The following is a 16,184-nucleotide window of genomic DNA, read 5'->3' as shown; positions in this document are numbered from 1 at the left end:
ATTTTCTCTTGTTTGTGATTTGGATTCTCTGATCTCCTTGCTATCCACTTGTACCTAACATACAGAATATCCCTTCCAAATCAAATTCATGTTATTTGTCTTGGCCTGTCTTGGTCATTCATGGTGGGACTTTGTATTGGTCCATTAGTAGCCCTTATTCTTTACCTTCTGCATGTCTACCTCATCTTGCCAACACTCCTACATTTCACTGTTCATAAATCGGCTAGTACAGGCAGGGATTCCATCTGGAATAAGTTTGCTTAACTTGTTACAAAGAAGAGAAAATCTACAGATGCTGAAATCCAAGCAACACACACAAAATGCTGGAGGAACTTAGCAGGTCAAGCAGCATCTGCGGGGGTGCAGGGGAGAAAAGTACAGTCAATGTTTTAGGCCAAGACCCCATGGCAGGACTGGAGAAGAAAAGAAGAGTAGTATATTTAAAAGGTTGGGAAGGGGAGGGATGAAGTAAAGAGCTGGAAAGTTGATTGGTGAAAGAGATACAGGGCAGGAGAAGGGGGGGGGGGTCCAATAGAGAACAGAAGACTATGGGAACACTCTTCCTCCCTGCCCTCTCCTCTACTGCCTTTCAACAGCCCACAGTGTTAACGATGCTACAAGTTTACTTCCATGGGCTTCCTCCAGCATTTTGTGTGTTTTTGCTTAACTTGTTAAACCATTTTTTTGTGGTCTTACATAGCATTATAAAATTCTGTATTTCCAGCCAGCCGAGTCCTTTCTCAGTCAGTCTGTTGTACTTATTTTGTATTCTTCCCCAGCCCAGTTCTCTGCCCGCCTCCCTCCACAGCCATCCCCTTTTCTGCAACAGCTCATAGTGCTAATGATGCTACAAAAATAAGAGGACTTTACTCTTCTAGATCCTTCCCTTTCTCTTCTCCATCTTGTGTGCCTCATAGAAAGTCAAGCTGACAATCCAAATAAATTGAAAGTTTTCTTTTCTCCCAGCATTCAATTGGTTTTATGGTATTTACCAAGAGCCTTTAGTGAAAGACTTTGAGCAATTGATTTTGTAATGTTTGACTACAGAGGGGTGCCCTTTCAAAACAGAGATGTGGAGAAATTTCTTTAGCCAAAGTGTGCTGAATTTGTGGAATTTGTTGCTACGTGCAGCTGTGGCGGCCAGGCCGTTGGGTGCATTTAAGGCAGAGATTGATAGGCTCTTCATTGGACATGGCGTCAAAGGTTCTGGGAAGAAGGCCGGGAACTGGGGTTGAGGAGATTTTTTTTAAAAAGCATCAGCCATGATTGAATGGTGGAGTAGACTTGGTGGACCAGATGGCCTAATTCTGGTCCTATGTTTTATGGTCTTATAGACGATTAATTAGAGTACTTGCATACGTATGTATTTAATAGCAGTCGTTAAGTGGTTAACTGTTAAAGCATCTCTGATGCTTTTGGTCTGAGCCAAGTAAGCTGATCAAAAGAGTTTGATTTTAAACTTCTTGACATGCCCCATACTATTAAAACTTAGCTCCAAAACCAGTCCCATTATGTGTTGTAATGTTTGGAAAGTGCATTTTAACCTTCTCAAGAAAAAGTAATGGTCTTGTTTATGTAGTTTACTTATTAACATCAAATTAAACTTAACTAATTAAACTTAACTAATGGATCAAACCATTAATATTTTGTTGTAATGTCTATGGTTTTTGATTTATTTAAAAGAAGGGATTTATTTTAACTCCATAATAAGCTGTTTAAAATCCCTTTTTTGTGTGGTCTTGCTTGACATTATGTTCTGTGATACTTTTTCTGGTGTTCTACCTTCAGAACTCTAAAATCTGTTTATCCTTAGAGATTGGCAAATCAACCCTGAACATTCTTATCTTGAAAATGTTTAGTCATTTGTAAGTTCTGGTTTGGAAGAGACAAGTGCTTACTCAGAAAATCTCTTCTGTAGTGTGGCTAGTGTCATTAACTTCCATATACTCTATGTTTCTGTTGATGTGAGCCAAATGAAGCATCCCGATGTAATAAATGTAAGTAAATTGTAATTTAGTTAACATTTTTTTATTATATGAGGATGCTGATTAGTGCAAGTATTACAAATCTTCCAGTGCGACTTAACAGATCTTAAATGTTGTCTTGAAAATGTTGGCGTATTATTACTCTAGATTGTCTCACTTTGTCCTTTAACTACTAGGTATTCCACTTTTTGATGGATCGTGCCACTTCATTGACCCACACACACTCCAGTCTCTACAGCACTGCCAGATGTTACTTAGCAACCTCACCACCATTGTTAGCTGTTTCCTTACAGAGGCCCAGGAGTTGACTGAGCGAGGTGTGTGTTTAACTGTTACAGCTGGCATTCCTTTGTATTGTTACTAATAAAATTTTATTTTGTGCTCTGTAATATTTTAAACCCTGTGTTAACTTAATTTCCTTAATGATACTAACAATTGGACACAAAATATTTTCCACTCTTTTAAGTTGCAGTTAACCCACAAATGAACATTTTGTGGCAACTTCTACAGTCATTTTTAGCTATTGGCTTGACTATACTAGGCAAGAAAAGGATAGGTGCTAGCTAAGTGTTTAGCCTTAGAACTTGATTCTATTAATGGCAAGTGATAGTCAAGATGTGTACTTTTTTTTGTTAAACCTGCTAATAATGAAGTATTTTTCAAACAGGACTGGTTGACTTAATGAACAAGCGTATTGTAGGCACTCTGCTATCACAATATGCCCAAGTTGTTTTATGGTTCTGTCGAGCAGGATTACTTCCAGAGGGTTCAGGTAAATTCCAGATATTTCATAAACATTCTTATTGGTTAAATCAAAATAACCATTTTAAAAAAAAATTTACTGCTGTGCTTGGTCAGTCCGTGTAGTTCCTGAACATGCCATTTGCTTTTCTTTTAGATGACACTGATCTATTACAATTATCCAGACCCATCTACAACTATCCAGTAATACAAAACTATTATACCAACAGACGACACAAGTTGGAACGTTTGTCCAAGTATGTTTCCAATTAATTTCTTAGAGATTAAATGTAAAATACTATGATTCTTTGAACTGATCAATTAAGTTTACTTAAACTCTATTTTGGATTTTTTAATGTTCCTAAATCATAATGTCTAGGTTTGAGCCTTTGTTTTCCCTTGAAATTTATTTTTTGAGGAAAGATTTTTAGAAAAAAATACTGGCTGAGGTAGGTTAGAGTGTTTAATATTCCTGTTGTAATTTTCCTTTATGCAGAGGCAAATGGTGTTCAGACTGCCTGTTAATTGATGGGATGGTATCGGAGACTGGGGATCACATCAAACAGTTGTGGAAGAAGGATGAAGGAGGAACTGGGAAATATCCACCATCAACGCTTCATGTAAAGTTATGATTCATAAAAGATTTTGCTTCTTGAATTTATAAGAGATTTGCAAATGTTAAACTGATCTTTATTTTTAATTATAGGCACTTCTTGATGTATATTTACTGGAGAATGTAGATGAGACAACAAAGCATGCCATTGTATCCTTCAAATTTGACTTTTAAGTATAAAGAAGTTGTCTACTTGTTCCATTGATTCTGCATCAAGTGAGAGTTTCCTCAGTTTATGCAATGCTACTTAAGTTGCCAGGTGGAATAGCATTCATTTGAAAGAACAGAATTTTTTTGTGTGACTCTGTTTACTGCTATCTTGTATGTGCCTTGTGGTATGTATGACTGTTGGCATTGTGTTTTGCACCTTGGCCCCAGAGGAATGCTGTTTTGTTTGGCTGTATTCCTGTATGGTTTAATGATAATTGAACTTGAAGAAGAACAAACTGCATTGATGTAGTGCAATATCCTGAGTAAGGGCCAGGTATGTTAATAATTAAGGTGTCTAGTAATCAATCAGTCTAGTGAGAAAAACGTGAATTGTATTAGTTTGGAAGATCGTTTACCAAGCTTAGGTTGCTTGAGAGAATCTTTTTAGCAGCTTCAAGTTAAGTGAAGACCATAAGCCACAGGAACGGAATGGCTCTGCTATTACATCATGGCTAATTTATTATCCCTCTCAACCCCATTCTCCTGACTTCTCCCTGTAACTTTTGACACCCTGAACAATCAAGAACTTATCAACCTTTGCTTTAAATATATCCAAAGACTTGGCCTCTACAACTGTCGGTGGCAATGAATTCTGCAGATTCACCACCCTCTGGCTAAAGAAATTCTTGCTCCACTCCGTTCTAAATAGATGTCCCTCTATTCTGAGTCTGCACCCTCTAGTGGTCGCCAACCAGTCGATCGCGATGGACCGGTCGATCTTAAAGACTTTCCCAGTAGATCCAGAAAAAAAAGAAAAAAAATACATTATGCCTGATAAACCTTTTGATGCAAATATGTAGTTAACTTCTACTTTAAAAAAGGACTACTTGACAACTTCATGCCCAAAAGGAACAACTTTATCTGGGACGGTAAAATGAGATTCGCATACAGAGGTTTTCACAAATGCGCACTGGGCAGAAAACACCAGAAGGAAAACCCCGCAGCCTCGGAAGCAATCTCTCTTTACAAACAGTTTCTGTAGTGGGAGTATTGCAATATTACCATGATCCTAATTGGTATTAACTTATCTTTATAATACATTTCAACCCTTTTCCCCCTTTAAATTCTAACATTCTCCAAACGTACAAGAAATGGGAAACAAAAACAGTGGTGTTATTAGCTTGTCTACCCCTGAAACTTATACTAGTGTCTTAATAAGTTTACTAATACCAGGAAAGTTGAGAAGCTGAAATTGGGGTTGAAGGCCCAGCAAACATGCTGCTCAGAGGATGTGGATCGACAAGTGTTAAAGCACTTGTCACTCTGTGAATATTTTTCACGACAGTTTGATGAATCCCTGGATGTAATGCAAACAGCTCAGCTTGGTGTATTTGGCAGAATGGCTTTCAGGGATTTTACAAAAAAGGAGGAATTCCTCACTCTTTTGCACTTAAAGGAAAGAACAAGAGGTGAGGATATTTACAGTGAGTTTTAAAAAAAAGTCTGTGAAAATGACATCCCCATTCATAAACTGGTGGCAATTGCTACTGGTCACAGCAACGCGCGGTGTGTGCGTTGGTTTTTTGCACTGTGCCGTAATGACTCTGACTTTCCCGACTTCCTGGATTATCACTGTGTGATTCATCAGCAGGCCTTGGCTGGGAGGGTCGTGGACTTTTCTTATCAAATGACACTAGTGGTCAAACTGATAAACTTGATTCGAGCATAAGTGCTTCAGCGCCGCGTATTCAAGGAGTTATTGGATGAGCTCGAATCCGCTATGGCCTGTTTGATATGCTAATTACAGTGTTTTCTTGGTTAAATTAATTTGAATAGTTTGACAAAAGCATTTTATGTAATTAAAATACAATTAGCCCAAATAAAGGGCCTCAGGTTGGAAATACAATCTGAGCTGTTTTTTTTCTCTAAACGATCTAGTAGGTCGATCTTGCCTTTCACTAAGGCCGAGGTAGGAAATCTTGGGCTTAAAAAGGTTGGTGACCACTACTCTAGTCCTATACTCTCTCACTATCAGAAACATCTTCTCTACATCCACTCTATCTAGAGCAGTGGTTCCCAATGTGGGGCGTACACCCCACAGGGGGGTAATTTGATTTTTAAGGGGGGCAATTCGAGAATGAGTTATTGACAGTGAATTTTTTCTAGTAAGTCTGTGTGAGTATGAGTGTGTGTGCGAGTTAATACATATGTGTATATACAGTATGCATACATAAAAATACTTGTGTGTATGTACGTGTGTAATTGCGTATGTACTGTATATATAGTGTATCACAATCATTACAACCATCAAATGGCTTTCACAATTAAATTAATGAATTGACTGATGTAGGAAGGAACGAATGAACAAGTCCAAACGCGTAAGAAACTCGTACGAGGTCGCGCCAATGCTGCTTTTTGCAGTAGCTTTCAGTTCTTGGTGGTGTGAAGGTGTGTACATTGCGTCATCTCTTTTAAATGGTGTATCTGTCTTTGTATGCTGTAGAAACGAATCGGCATTGTTTTATTTATTTATTATTATTTTAATATCACTTAATGTTCTTTTTTTTACAATTTCTTAGTAATTTCTTCCTCAGAACTTTAACAGTCCTTTGGTTCTTTCATTTTTCTCTTTCATGAATGTCATGTTGTTTGAAAGCTTGTTTAAACCAAGTTAATGATCTTTTAGGCTTCCTCCAGGTGAATAGGAGTTCACTTTTTGAATAATAAGAACTATATATCACCACAGGGGGCATCAGGATTTTGGAGGTGATTAGGTGGGGCATGGCCAAAAAAAGGTTGGGAACCACTGATCTAGAGCTTTCGATATTCAATAGGTTTCAATGAGATCCATGCTGCCGCCCCCCCCCCCCCCCCCAACTTCTAAACTCTAGTGATTACAGGACAAGAACCATCAAATCCTCCTTGTATATTAACCCTTTCATCCCAGATTCATTCTAATGATAACCTTGCACTCTGATGATAACCTTGGTGCTTTTTTTGTTTGCTGGTGCATAGACTTTAACTCATGAATGTGGACTTTACATCTGTCTGAAGAAAATGTTGCATGAGGCTAATATCATGAGTGCACCATATTCTTTGTGGAGTTATCTATTGAAATTTGTTCATCAGATGATTAATTAATATTATTAATATACATCTGTTGTGATCTTAATTATCAGAGTAAATGGTTATGTGTCATTGTGTAGAGTTTTGCAACCTTGACCTCCTAATTTTAAGGCTATTTACCTTCTGTTGGATGTTCTCTCATCTGTTCCTAACAAGAACGAGTCTTCCATTGAGTCCTTCCCACCTGCTTTTGCGATACCTGTGGGTCTGGTGAACCTCATCCAAGGTTTTTGGCTTCTGGATCATAATGATCATGAGGTAAGTCACACTAGGAATAAATTCTGTCTTGCACCCAATTGAGGCACATTCTCTTTTCTTGAAATTATTAGAGGGCTAAATGGGATTATTTTATTTTCAAATTACGTAATGTAATTTATAGTCTTATAAGCCTTCTATACTAACCATTGTATTGATGGGCTCATAAAAATCTGTAAATTACCTTATATAATTCTTAAATAAATATATTTTTCTAAAGTTCCCTAATAACAATTGAACATCTGCTGATGGGTGTTGAACTATGTAATCTGAGTGAAGTATGAACTTATTTCTTTCATTTGAAATCTGTGTCTAACAATTCTTCATTTTGAAATGAAAACAATGTGATGCAAGAACAAGTTAGAATTTAAATCATATAGAGAACAATAAAAAAAAAACCAACACAATAACATAGCAGTTAGCACAATGCTCTTACAGCTTGAGGTGCCATGGAGTTTGGAGTTCAATTCCATTGCTGTAGGGAGTTCATGCGTTCACCCTGTGACCATGCTGGTTTCTTCTGGGTGCTCTGGCTTCCTCCCACATTCCAAAGATTGTGTATTGTTTTGGTTAAGGTTAGTAGGTTGTGGGTGTATTCTGTTGGCACCTGAAGCATAGCTATACTTGCGGGCTGCCCAGCACAATCTTTACTGATTTAATTTGACTTTATTTGTTTAATGTATATGTGACAAATAAAGATCAATTCAAGCCTTGCGCAGTCCATTAATGACAGTGACATTTTTAAAAATTGTTGATGTGGATGCATGCTGGATATTTGAAGATGAGACAAAGATCTAGAGTAAAAATAAATAACGGCCATGTTTTGTGTGTAAATAACAGCAGTTTTCTATTCCGGTGCCTGTGGTAGTAGCGTTCTTGCGAATGCATACAAAAACCTTGAAGTCCAGAAACTACTGATAAGGGTTTGCCATCAACACATGTAAAATGCTGGAGGAACTTAGCGGGCCAGGCAGCGTCTATGGAAAAGTGTACAGTTGATGTTTCGGGCCGAGACCCTTCAGCAGAACCCTTCCTGCTGAAGGGCTCGGCCCAAAACGTCAATTCTACTCTTTTCCATTGATATTGCCTGGCCCACTGAGTTCCTCCAGCATTTTGTGTGTATTTCTTAGATTTCCAGCATCTGCAGAATTTTTTCTTGTTTGTGAAGGGTTTGCCAGCAATGCTCTGACTACTTCATCATTTGATTCTTAAGGGAGTCCAGTATGAATGTCAGATTAAATTATTGGCTCTAACCCAGGGTTTCCATCCCACAAGGAGTTTTTCCCAGTTGATGAGATTAACTGCACTTTAAAATATATTTAAAGAACACAATATGACCAAAAGGAGTACGTTTGATTCAAGTTCACACTGGCTCCCACATAGCAATCCCATTAGTCCCATTTGACTGATGACCTTGGTAATTGGTTAAATTTATCTGATTGTCATGGGTTTTTTTCTAGCTCAATGCAATGCTGTATACAAAATGAGAGGCTTTGCCATAGCCCACAGCCATGCTGCGGAGAACTAGAGAGCTTTCAGGAGTCAGTGGTGATTGTGGAGGAATCTGCTACTCCACCACAGCCTTAAAATTTATGGATTTAAGTGAGAATAAGGATTATTAGAAACAAAATTAAGTGGTCCAAAACTACGTATCTACTGGCCAGAATTGGCTACTCTGTAGAATGTCTGCTTGGAGCAATATGGAAGGTAACTGCCCTCTGTACTTAAACAAGGAAGCTATTGTGTGAGTATTCAGCAAATTATATCCAGTTGTGTAGTGCATCATGGTCTCTACGTCAAACCATTTGATAGCTTATGTTTGAATTGAGAAAAGTATTGGACAAGAAAAATGAAAATACTCACCAAGAGAATAGTGTGGGGGGAAAAAAAAAGCAAAAATAAATTTAATGTAGGATCAATGTATATGAGTGGTTAATGGATCAGAGTTTACTTGGGATGTTGAAGGCAGTTCTTGTGCTGTTAGGCAGCATCTGCTTTAAGAGAGGGAGAGTGTGTCAGTGTTTGGGGTGATACCCTTTCATGTAGATGATCATAAACTTGAAGTATTGGCTTTTCTCTTCTTACATCAATACTGTCAGACTTGATAAGTACTTACATTATTTTTTGTATCCGTAGTCTGTTGATTGTGTTAAGTCAAGTAACTGGGATTGAGTTGTATTTAATAATAAAGTGAAAAGGAATTGCATTAAAGTTGGGGTGATTCGTAAAACAAATGGGGTTCTCCAAGTTGATAATTGGATCTTGTGGAAGGTTTTTATGGAAGGACTGTGATTTTTGATAACTGAGCCAAGTGCAGTATAGGGCTACCTACAGAAAATAGCTTCATATTGCCCTGTTAAATCTTAAACCGTGGTCTGTCCAAGCCAAGATGACAGCTCATATTCAACACCAGGATTTCGGAACTTGCCAGTAATCTTGTACATAATGTCTCCTATGCACTTGTCCCTCAGCAATGCACTACTTTAACCAGCTTGTAACACAGCTATGTAAGTATATACTTGTTTGAAGATTAAATGTAAGGTATGTTGGGTGGAACAAATTTGTTTCTAGTATATTGCTGAGCAAGGACAATCAGAAAAATCATTAGTTTTAGGGCTGATGAGCCTAAACTCAATATTGTGGTTGTGATCTTCAGTTGGAAAATATTACATCTTGATTTTCTCTTTGTATTCCTTATTTTCTAAGAATGCTTTGGATCGTATTTTGCATCCAGCTACCAGCAGATCACTATCTTCATGGCAGCATGTTCGGATCATACAGGCCTTGATGTGCCAAGGAGAGTACAGGAAGGCTCTTCGATACATTCAGGCAATGAAACCTTCAATGTCTAGTAGCAGTGAGGTTAAACTTCACCTCACTGTCTTGATGTTTAACAGGTAACTGGATTAACAGCAGTTTATTAACTCATTATTTGCACTGGCAATTAATTTACTGGTTATAGATTTACTTGTATGTGCGGTTGCTCTATTAGCAATTTTGACAACAGCATTTCTGTACTTCATTGGGTTTTACTCAGGAAGAAAGGCAGGGAGAAAAACCTCAGTCTTGTGACAGATGTAATTTCTCCTTGCCTCAGGTTCTAATTCACATTTGAATTGTAAAGCAACATTCCCAAAGCAATAGAAGAATACTGATCTAACTGGATCATTGATTACCAATTTTGGAATCTCCAGCAACTGAGCTTTCTTCTGTTGAGAATTTAATATTGCACTATCAGCTTCTGTTCCTTTTATATAATTTGCTTTCACTGCTCTGTTACAGCGCTTCTTATATCTTATTTATTTCTCTGCTTTTATTCTTTGCTCTTGCACAAGACTGTCACAAGTGTCTTGCAATCTTTTCTTTCGTTCCGGACATCCTCTTCCTTTCTGAAGGCTGTTAAGCTCCATGAGTTATTTTATTTATAAATCGTACAACTGAACCTACCTATTTCAAAAGAATTACTCCATGATTATCAATTTTCTCTGAGTAACTTACAGGAGCTGCTTTTGTCAAACACTTCCAGTGTTTTATTATCTGTAGTTTTATGTATTTTGCTTCAGCAGACATTTTTAAAAGCAGCCAAAATTCGAAACAAAATTCGAAACAGCAGCCAAAATTAGGTTAGGCTTTCTATCTTGAATGAACCAGTTTTAACAGTTTGGCCCCTCTTAAATGCTCCATCATTCATTAATATTAAGGCTGATCTTTTGCTTACAGGTCTGCTTCCCCAAACTTAACATCGATTTCCTTCAATTTTTTTTAACAAATAAAAATCTATCGTCTGAATGTACTTGATGACTGAGATTCCATAGATAGAGAGCTCTAAAAATTCACAATCCTTGGATGAAGGGTTTAATTTCTGATTCACTTTTGGGGTCTTCCACATTTATTGCTGATTCTTGAAGAAATTAGTGAACCTCCCAGCTTGAACTACTGCATTCCCTCGAATGAAGAGAGTAATAGATTTAGAACAAGTGCTGAATATATACCAGCAATATATTTGCAACTAGCTGCTGTGCCACTTGCAGAGTATTCCCATGCATCTGCTGATCTTGCCCTTGTTGATTAAAATTTGCAAGCTTGGAAGGTGTGGCTAAGTAATTAGTTCCTTTTATAAACTTTTATTAAAACTACTTTGCACCCTTGGTAACATTGGTGGTCTGGGTGAATATTTGAATGTAATAGAACATAGAAATTCTCAGCACATTACAGGCCTTTTGGCCTTCAATGTTGTGCCAACATTGTGCCAAATGTAATAGAATGTTAATCAATCAAGCTGCTTTGTCTTGGATGATGTTGAATTGCTTGAGAGATGTAGATGCTGGGATTATTGATCTTTCACAGCCACCCATCACTTGTGCAAGGTACCCGAGTGCCTATTAGTATCAGTTTTATCAAATGTGGTCAAGGTCAGAAGTAAGTTACTTTTAATAACACCTCTGAAATTTTGCTGTTTGGTCGTCGTGTGGATGAAGATTGTGATTAGGAGCTGAGTGGTTCTGTGAACCCCAAGCTGGACAACAGTTATTATTGAAGAGAAGGTGCCGCTTAATAGGTTTCATTGCTCTTATCACTAAGGAGTATCTGGGTAATTGGGCAAACATTTCCGTAAGTGAAGTTGTTCTGACTTCTGCAGAATACAACATACCTAGACAATTTTCCAACTTCACCTTGACTGTTCTGACCAATCCCTTATTCTGAGACCATGACTCCTAGTTCTAGACGTGAAGGTCAGAGCAATGCCGCCTGTATTTATTCTCCCAAGCCCCTTAAATGCTTTGCACGTTTCAATGAACTTGCCTGTCAATCTTTTTAACTCTATCAGATGCAGGTGTAGTCGGTTTAAGTTCTCCTTGTAAGATCAGCCCAACTAACCAGCTATTTATTCATTCTGGTAAATGACTGTTTGTATGACAAATAAACTTATTGGGCTTCCAGCTGGGTACAAGTTTCGATTTAACCAATTTTTCGATGACAAACGCTGCCAACTTTACGGAGTTGATCGTTTGTCATCAAAACATCAATTAAGACCAATACAAACAAGAAAATCTGCAGATACTGGAACTTGAAGCCATGCACACAAAGCTCAGCAGGCCAGGCAACATCTATGGAAAGAGTACAGTCGATGTCTTGATGTGAGAATTTTCAGCAAGTCTGGAGAGATAAAGATGAGGTGTCAGAGTTGAAAGGGGGGGAGGGGAGGGAGAAACACAAGGCGATAGGTGAAATCAGGAGAGGGGTGAAGAGTTGTGGTTGATTGGAGAAAGAAAAGGGGGAATCTAATAAAAGAGGACAGAAGGCCATAGAAGAAAGAAGGGGGAGGAGCACCAGATGGAGGTGATTGGCAGGCAAGGATATGAGGTGAGAGGGGGAAAGGGGGTTAGGGAATGGTGAAGGTGTGGGGGGGGGGTCCATTACTGGAAATTTGAGAAATCGATACCTGTACCCGGCTGGAAGCCTGAGAAGAGTTATTTGTCATGTACGATGGGAAAGCTCTGATTATTTTACACTATTTGTATATTTTTCAATGGGCAGAAAAGCCAGATCAATTTAGTTTTCTAGATCTGATCACATGAGGGCTTTGTAAATTGCAGCAAAACTTCTTTACTCTTGTTCTGTATTATTTAACAAGGAAGGTTAACATACCATTTAGCTTGATTACCTGACACCTTGCAAATTAAAATTCAGCGATATGTGTGTGTCCTCTGAATCAGTCTCTTATTTAAAAATGTTTTTAATTTTTTTCCCATAAATGTAGATGACCTTGCATATTTTATTTATTTGTCATGTCATTGTCCGAGTGCCCTGTGTGAATGTGCCCTGAATCTGTCTGCATCCTCTTTATAACCTACACTGCCACCTAGCTTTGTATCATCAACAAACTTAAATATCTTAGATACAGTTGCTTCATTCAAAAAATTATTTAGATGATGAGTAATCTCCAAACCAAGAATGACCCTTTTATTCCTGTTTTTCTCATCCACTTGTCAATCTTCAGCATTGCCCTAGTGGATGTGTTGTAATTTCTTCATTAATCATGTGTTGTAATTTCTTCATTAATCACTCACATGGCATCTTATTGAAGGCCTTCTGAAAACTGAGAAATGTCACATCCCTTGGTTTCTACAAAAGTATTTTGCTATGACAATCTCAAGAAAGATGGAAATTGTCACTTGCAGATTCATGCATTTTCACTACCACTGATCAAACTGAACTGAACTGGAGTTGCACTTTCTTTCTCTATACCATTATAGCTGTATGTTTCTACTCTGTACTTTCTAACTTTTAATTGACGAATAGAAACTGATAATGTTGGAAGGAGCCCAGAACAATAAGGAGGTAGAGCCATTTGGAGTAGTCATTAAAAGATAAGAGCAGGATTAGGCCATTTGGCCCATCGAGCCTGCTCAGCCTTTTGATCATGGCTGATTTATTTTCCTTCTCAATTCTATTCTCCAGCTGTCTCCCTGTAATCTTTGATGCCTTTACTGAACCACTTCAAACATACCCAGTGACTTGGCCTCCACAACAACCAGTGGCAATGAATTTCACAGATTCACCACCCTCTGGCTAAGTTAATTCTTTGTCATCCTGTTCTAAAGGGATGTCCCTCTATTCTGAGGCTGTGCCCTCTGATCTTATTAGAAATGGCCTCTCCACATCCACTCTATCTAGACTTTTAAGTATTTAGTAGATTTCAATGAGATTTCCCCATTTTTCTAAACTCCAGCAGGTATGGGCCTAGAGCCAGCAAACGATTTTCACACATTAATGCTTTTGTGATTTTTCTTGTAAACCTTCTCTGGACCCTCTCAAAGTCAGCACATCCTTTCATAGATATGGGGACCAAAACCGCTTACAATATTTCAGAAGTTAAAGAGCGAACATATTTTCAACTCAGGGCAAATCTGGAACTTTTGTTTTAGGATAAAGAGATTTGAAAGGCAGGTCACTCCAAGACTGATATTAATAACTTTTAAAGATGAAAATATATTATGCATTTGAAGCAGGTGTGTGGAGTTAGGCAGTGAATGCAGAAGTGGTGGTGGACAGTGCTGAATGGACAGCTCCTTTTCCTGTGCTCCAAAGCAAATTGTTGATTCAGTTTTTTTATGCCATTCACCATTTTTCAGAAAACTTTCTGAAAAAAATTGTCACCAATTTAATCAAACCATTATGTAAAAGTTAACAAAGTCCAGGAGAATATAAAACATTTGTAATTTTACCTCATATTCTATAATTTTCGAACTGTTTCAGATCTATGGTGGAGGCTTGGCATCTACTTCGACTAAATGCTAACAGGATAAATGTAGAGGATCTATTGCGGCACATGTATGAGCTGTGTCAGGAAAACGGGCTGATGGAAGAGCTACTTAAACTGCCTTTTACTGGGACTGAACAGGTAAGATGCCCATAAATTATTAAGGAGCGATTAATTTGGAATGTGGCATGAGTTTCTTGGTGCAATTTGGAAGTGGAGTTTTTCTTTTCAATTTTGGTAGCAGGCTCCTTTGCTCAGATTGGTAGCTAGTAAGCACTTTCTAGCATCAGAATTTTTTCTTGTGTGACAGGACAGTCAGGAATAGAAGTCATGATTCATACCAACCCCAGAAGAAGGCAAACCACCTGTGTTTTTAAAAAAAAATAAACTTATTGCCAAGAATAATGATGGTTAAGACCATGATCGCCCACGTCATCTGATATGAGACATAATGAGAGGAGCATGGATATCTTGCTTCATTGAAATCACGTCTGAAGTCCACATTGGCTTTTTGTACTCCTTAGTTAATAAAGAGGATACTTAGTGGAGCAGAGGTTCATCATACTTCTTAGGATGGATGGATGGATGAATGAATAAGAGGATTCTGATCCAGAACTTACAAAATTTTATAAGGCCAGATATCTGCATGTGAAGAGACAAACAAGAGATAATCTGCAGATGCTGGAAGATGTGTGTTGCATGTGAAGAGAATGTTTTCTTCAGGCTAGGATATGCACAATGAAGGAGTCATAATTTTAATATAAAGAACGAAGCATTTAAGTTGAAACTGGGGTGAGGAGAAATTTCCTGTTTCGGAGATTAAGTTACTGAATACAGTGAATTCCAATTAATTGGGACATGTTGGGACCAGTACATTGAGGCCCAATCAAGCGGCTGTCCCAATTAGCCAGAGTTTCATGGAAATAGTTAAAAGGTATAAGAAAGACAAATTACCATTTAATTGAGTAACAATTTATGTATTTAAATAAAATATAGCACAAATTAGAACACTGTCAGTACCACTACAATGCTGTAAAACTGCATTATTTCCTAATAGTTATCGATGGCAGAATTCATCCAGTGTATGCTGTGTTTTCTTTTGATTGACTGTAAAGGAACAAAATCAGTGTGGACACCTCGTGCAGATAATGGACTACCTTCATACAATGATTGCATCCTCCAAATCTTCCTTTTACTTGTAACATTCAAGATGATTGTCGATATCTTAATTCTTAGTAGTTTCTAACTTGTTGAAGTAGTGAAATTGTTTCATTTTCACTCTGAGCCATTTCTGGCTCTCTGAGCCTGAATGCTTGAACAGTTCTGAATTGCCTTACTGATTATTTCTCATCAACTATCAGTGACAAAAATCCTTTTGAACACAACGCACACAACTGATGCTATTTACAAACTGTTTGCTCGAAGCATAGTGTAATGTCTAATGGCCACGCAAGTGCCCGCGACTGCATTAGCTGAAAACTATCCTGTCCCAATTAAGTGGCATAGTGTCCCAAATAGATGAAGGGAATCCCAGCTATTTTCTTGATTAGTTCTTGGTCTTTGAGAGCTGTCCCAAAAAAGCAGTTACCCCAGTTAACTGATGATCCAATTTACCAGAATCCACTGTATATTCAAAGAAGTGGAGTGAGTGGCATCATGGGCAAAGAGCAAGATGGTATTTAGGGCAGTAATTGGCTTTTACTGGTAATGATAATGGTGTAGCTTGTAAGACTGAATGTGTTATTATGTCATTCCTGCTGTCTCAGTGAATAAACTCAACAATACATAAACTGAAAATGAATTCTGAGCCTTTCTTTGCTGTCATCACAAGATCAGGTGGCTTATAAAAGACTCTAGCAGAGGTTGGTAAACCACTGCAATTCTCAACCTCAGGCGATTGTGGAAATCACATCTTTAGAAGTGTTTAAAGAGGAAGTAGATATGTTTTTGAAAGATCGGGAAACTGACACAAAATAGAAAGTGAGAGTAGGGACAGAGCAGTCATGACCAATTTAGATGGTGGGGCAGCCTTGAGGGTTGGGTGGCTCTC

The 16,184-nt window shown here is 38.0% G+C and overlaps 1 protein-coding gene across 2 annotated transcripts in view; it reads left to right on the top strand.

Moving 5' to 3' along the window:
• ahctf1 (AT hook containing transcription factor 1) overlaps positions 1 to 16,184 on the top strand; it is a 111,330-nt gene that overhangs the window by 60,418 nt on the left and 34,728 nt on the right. For both annotated transcript variants that reach the window (XM_059985585.1, XM_059985586.1), the window contains 8 exons: positions 2,162 to 2,302; positions 2,653 to 2,757; positions 2,884 to 2,983; positions 3,223 to 3,346; positions 3,433 to 3,489; positions 6,727 to 6,873; positions 9,577 to 9,767; positions 14,131 to 14,275. In XM_059985585.1, the coding sequence (XP_059841568.1) occupies positions 2,162 to 2,302; positions 2,653 to 2,757; positions 2,884 to 2,983; positions 3,223 to 3,346; positions 3,433 to 3,489; positions 6,727 to 6,873; positions 9,577 to 9,767; positions 14,131 to 14,275 (1,010 nt within the window). The remainder of the gene's footprint in view (positions 1 to 2,161; positions 2,303 to 2,652; positions 2,758 to 2,883; positions 2,984 to 3,222; positions 3,347 to 3,432; positions 3,490 to 6,726; positions 6,874 to 9,576; positions 9,768 to 14,130; positions 14,276 to 16,184) is intronic.

The sequence above is a fragment of the Hypanus sabinus genome, chromosome 12 (assembly GCF_030144855.1).
Source record: "Hypanus sabinus isolate sHypSab1 chromosome 12, sHypSab1.hap1, whole genome shotgun sequence".
In the NCBI taxonomy this organism is placed as follows: Eukaryota; Metazoa; Chordata; class Chondrichthyes; order Myliobatiformes; family Dasyatidae; genus Hypanus; species Hypanus sabinus.
The sequence above is the reverse complement of the archived record's forward strand: the minus strand, read 5'-3'. Positions and strand labels throughout refer to the sequence as shown.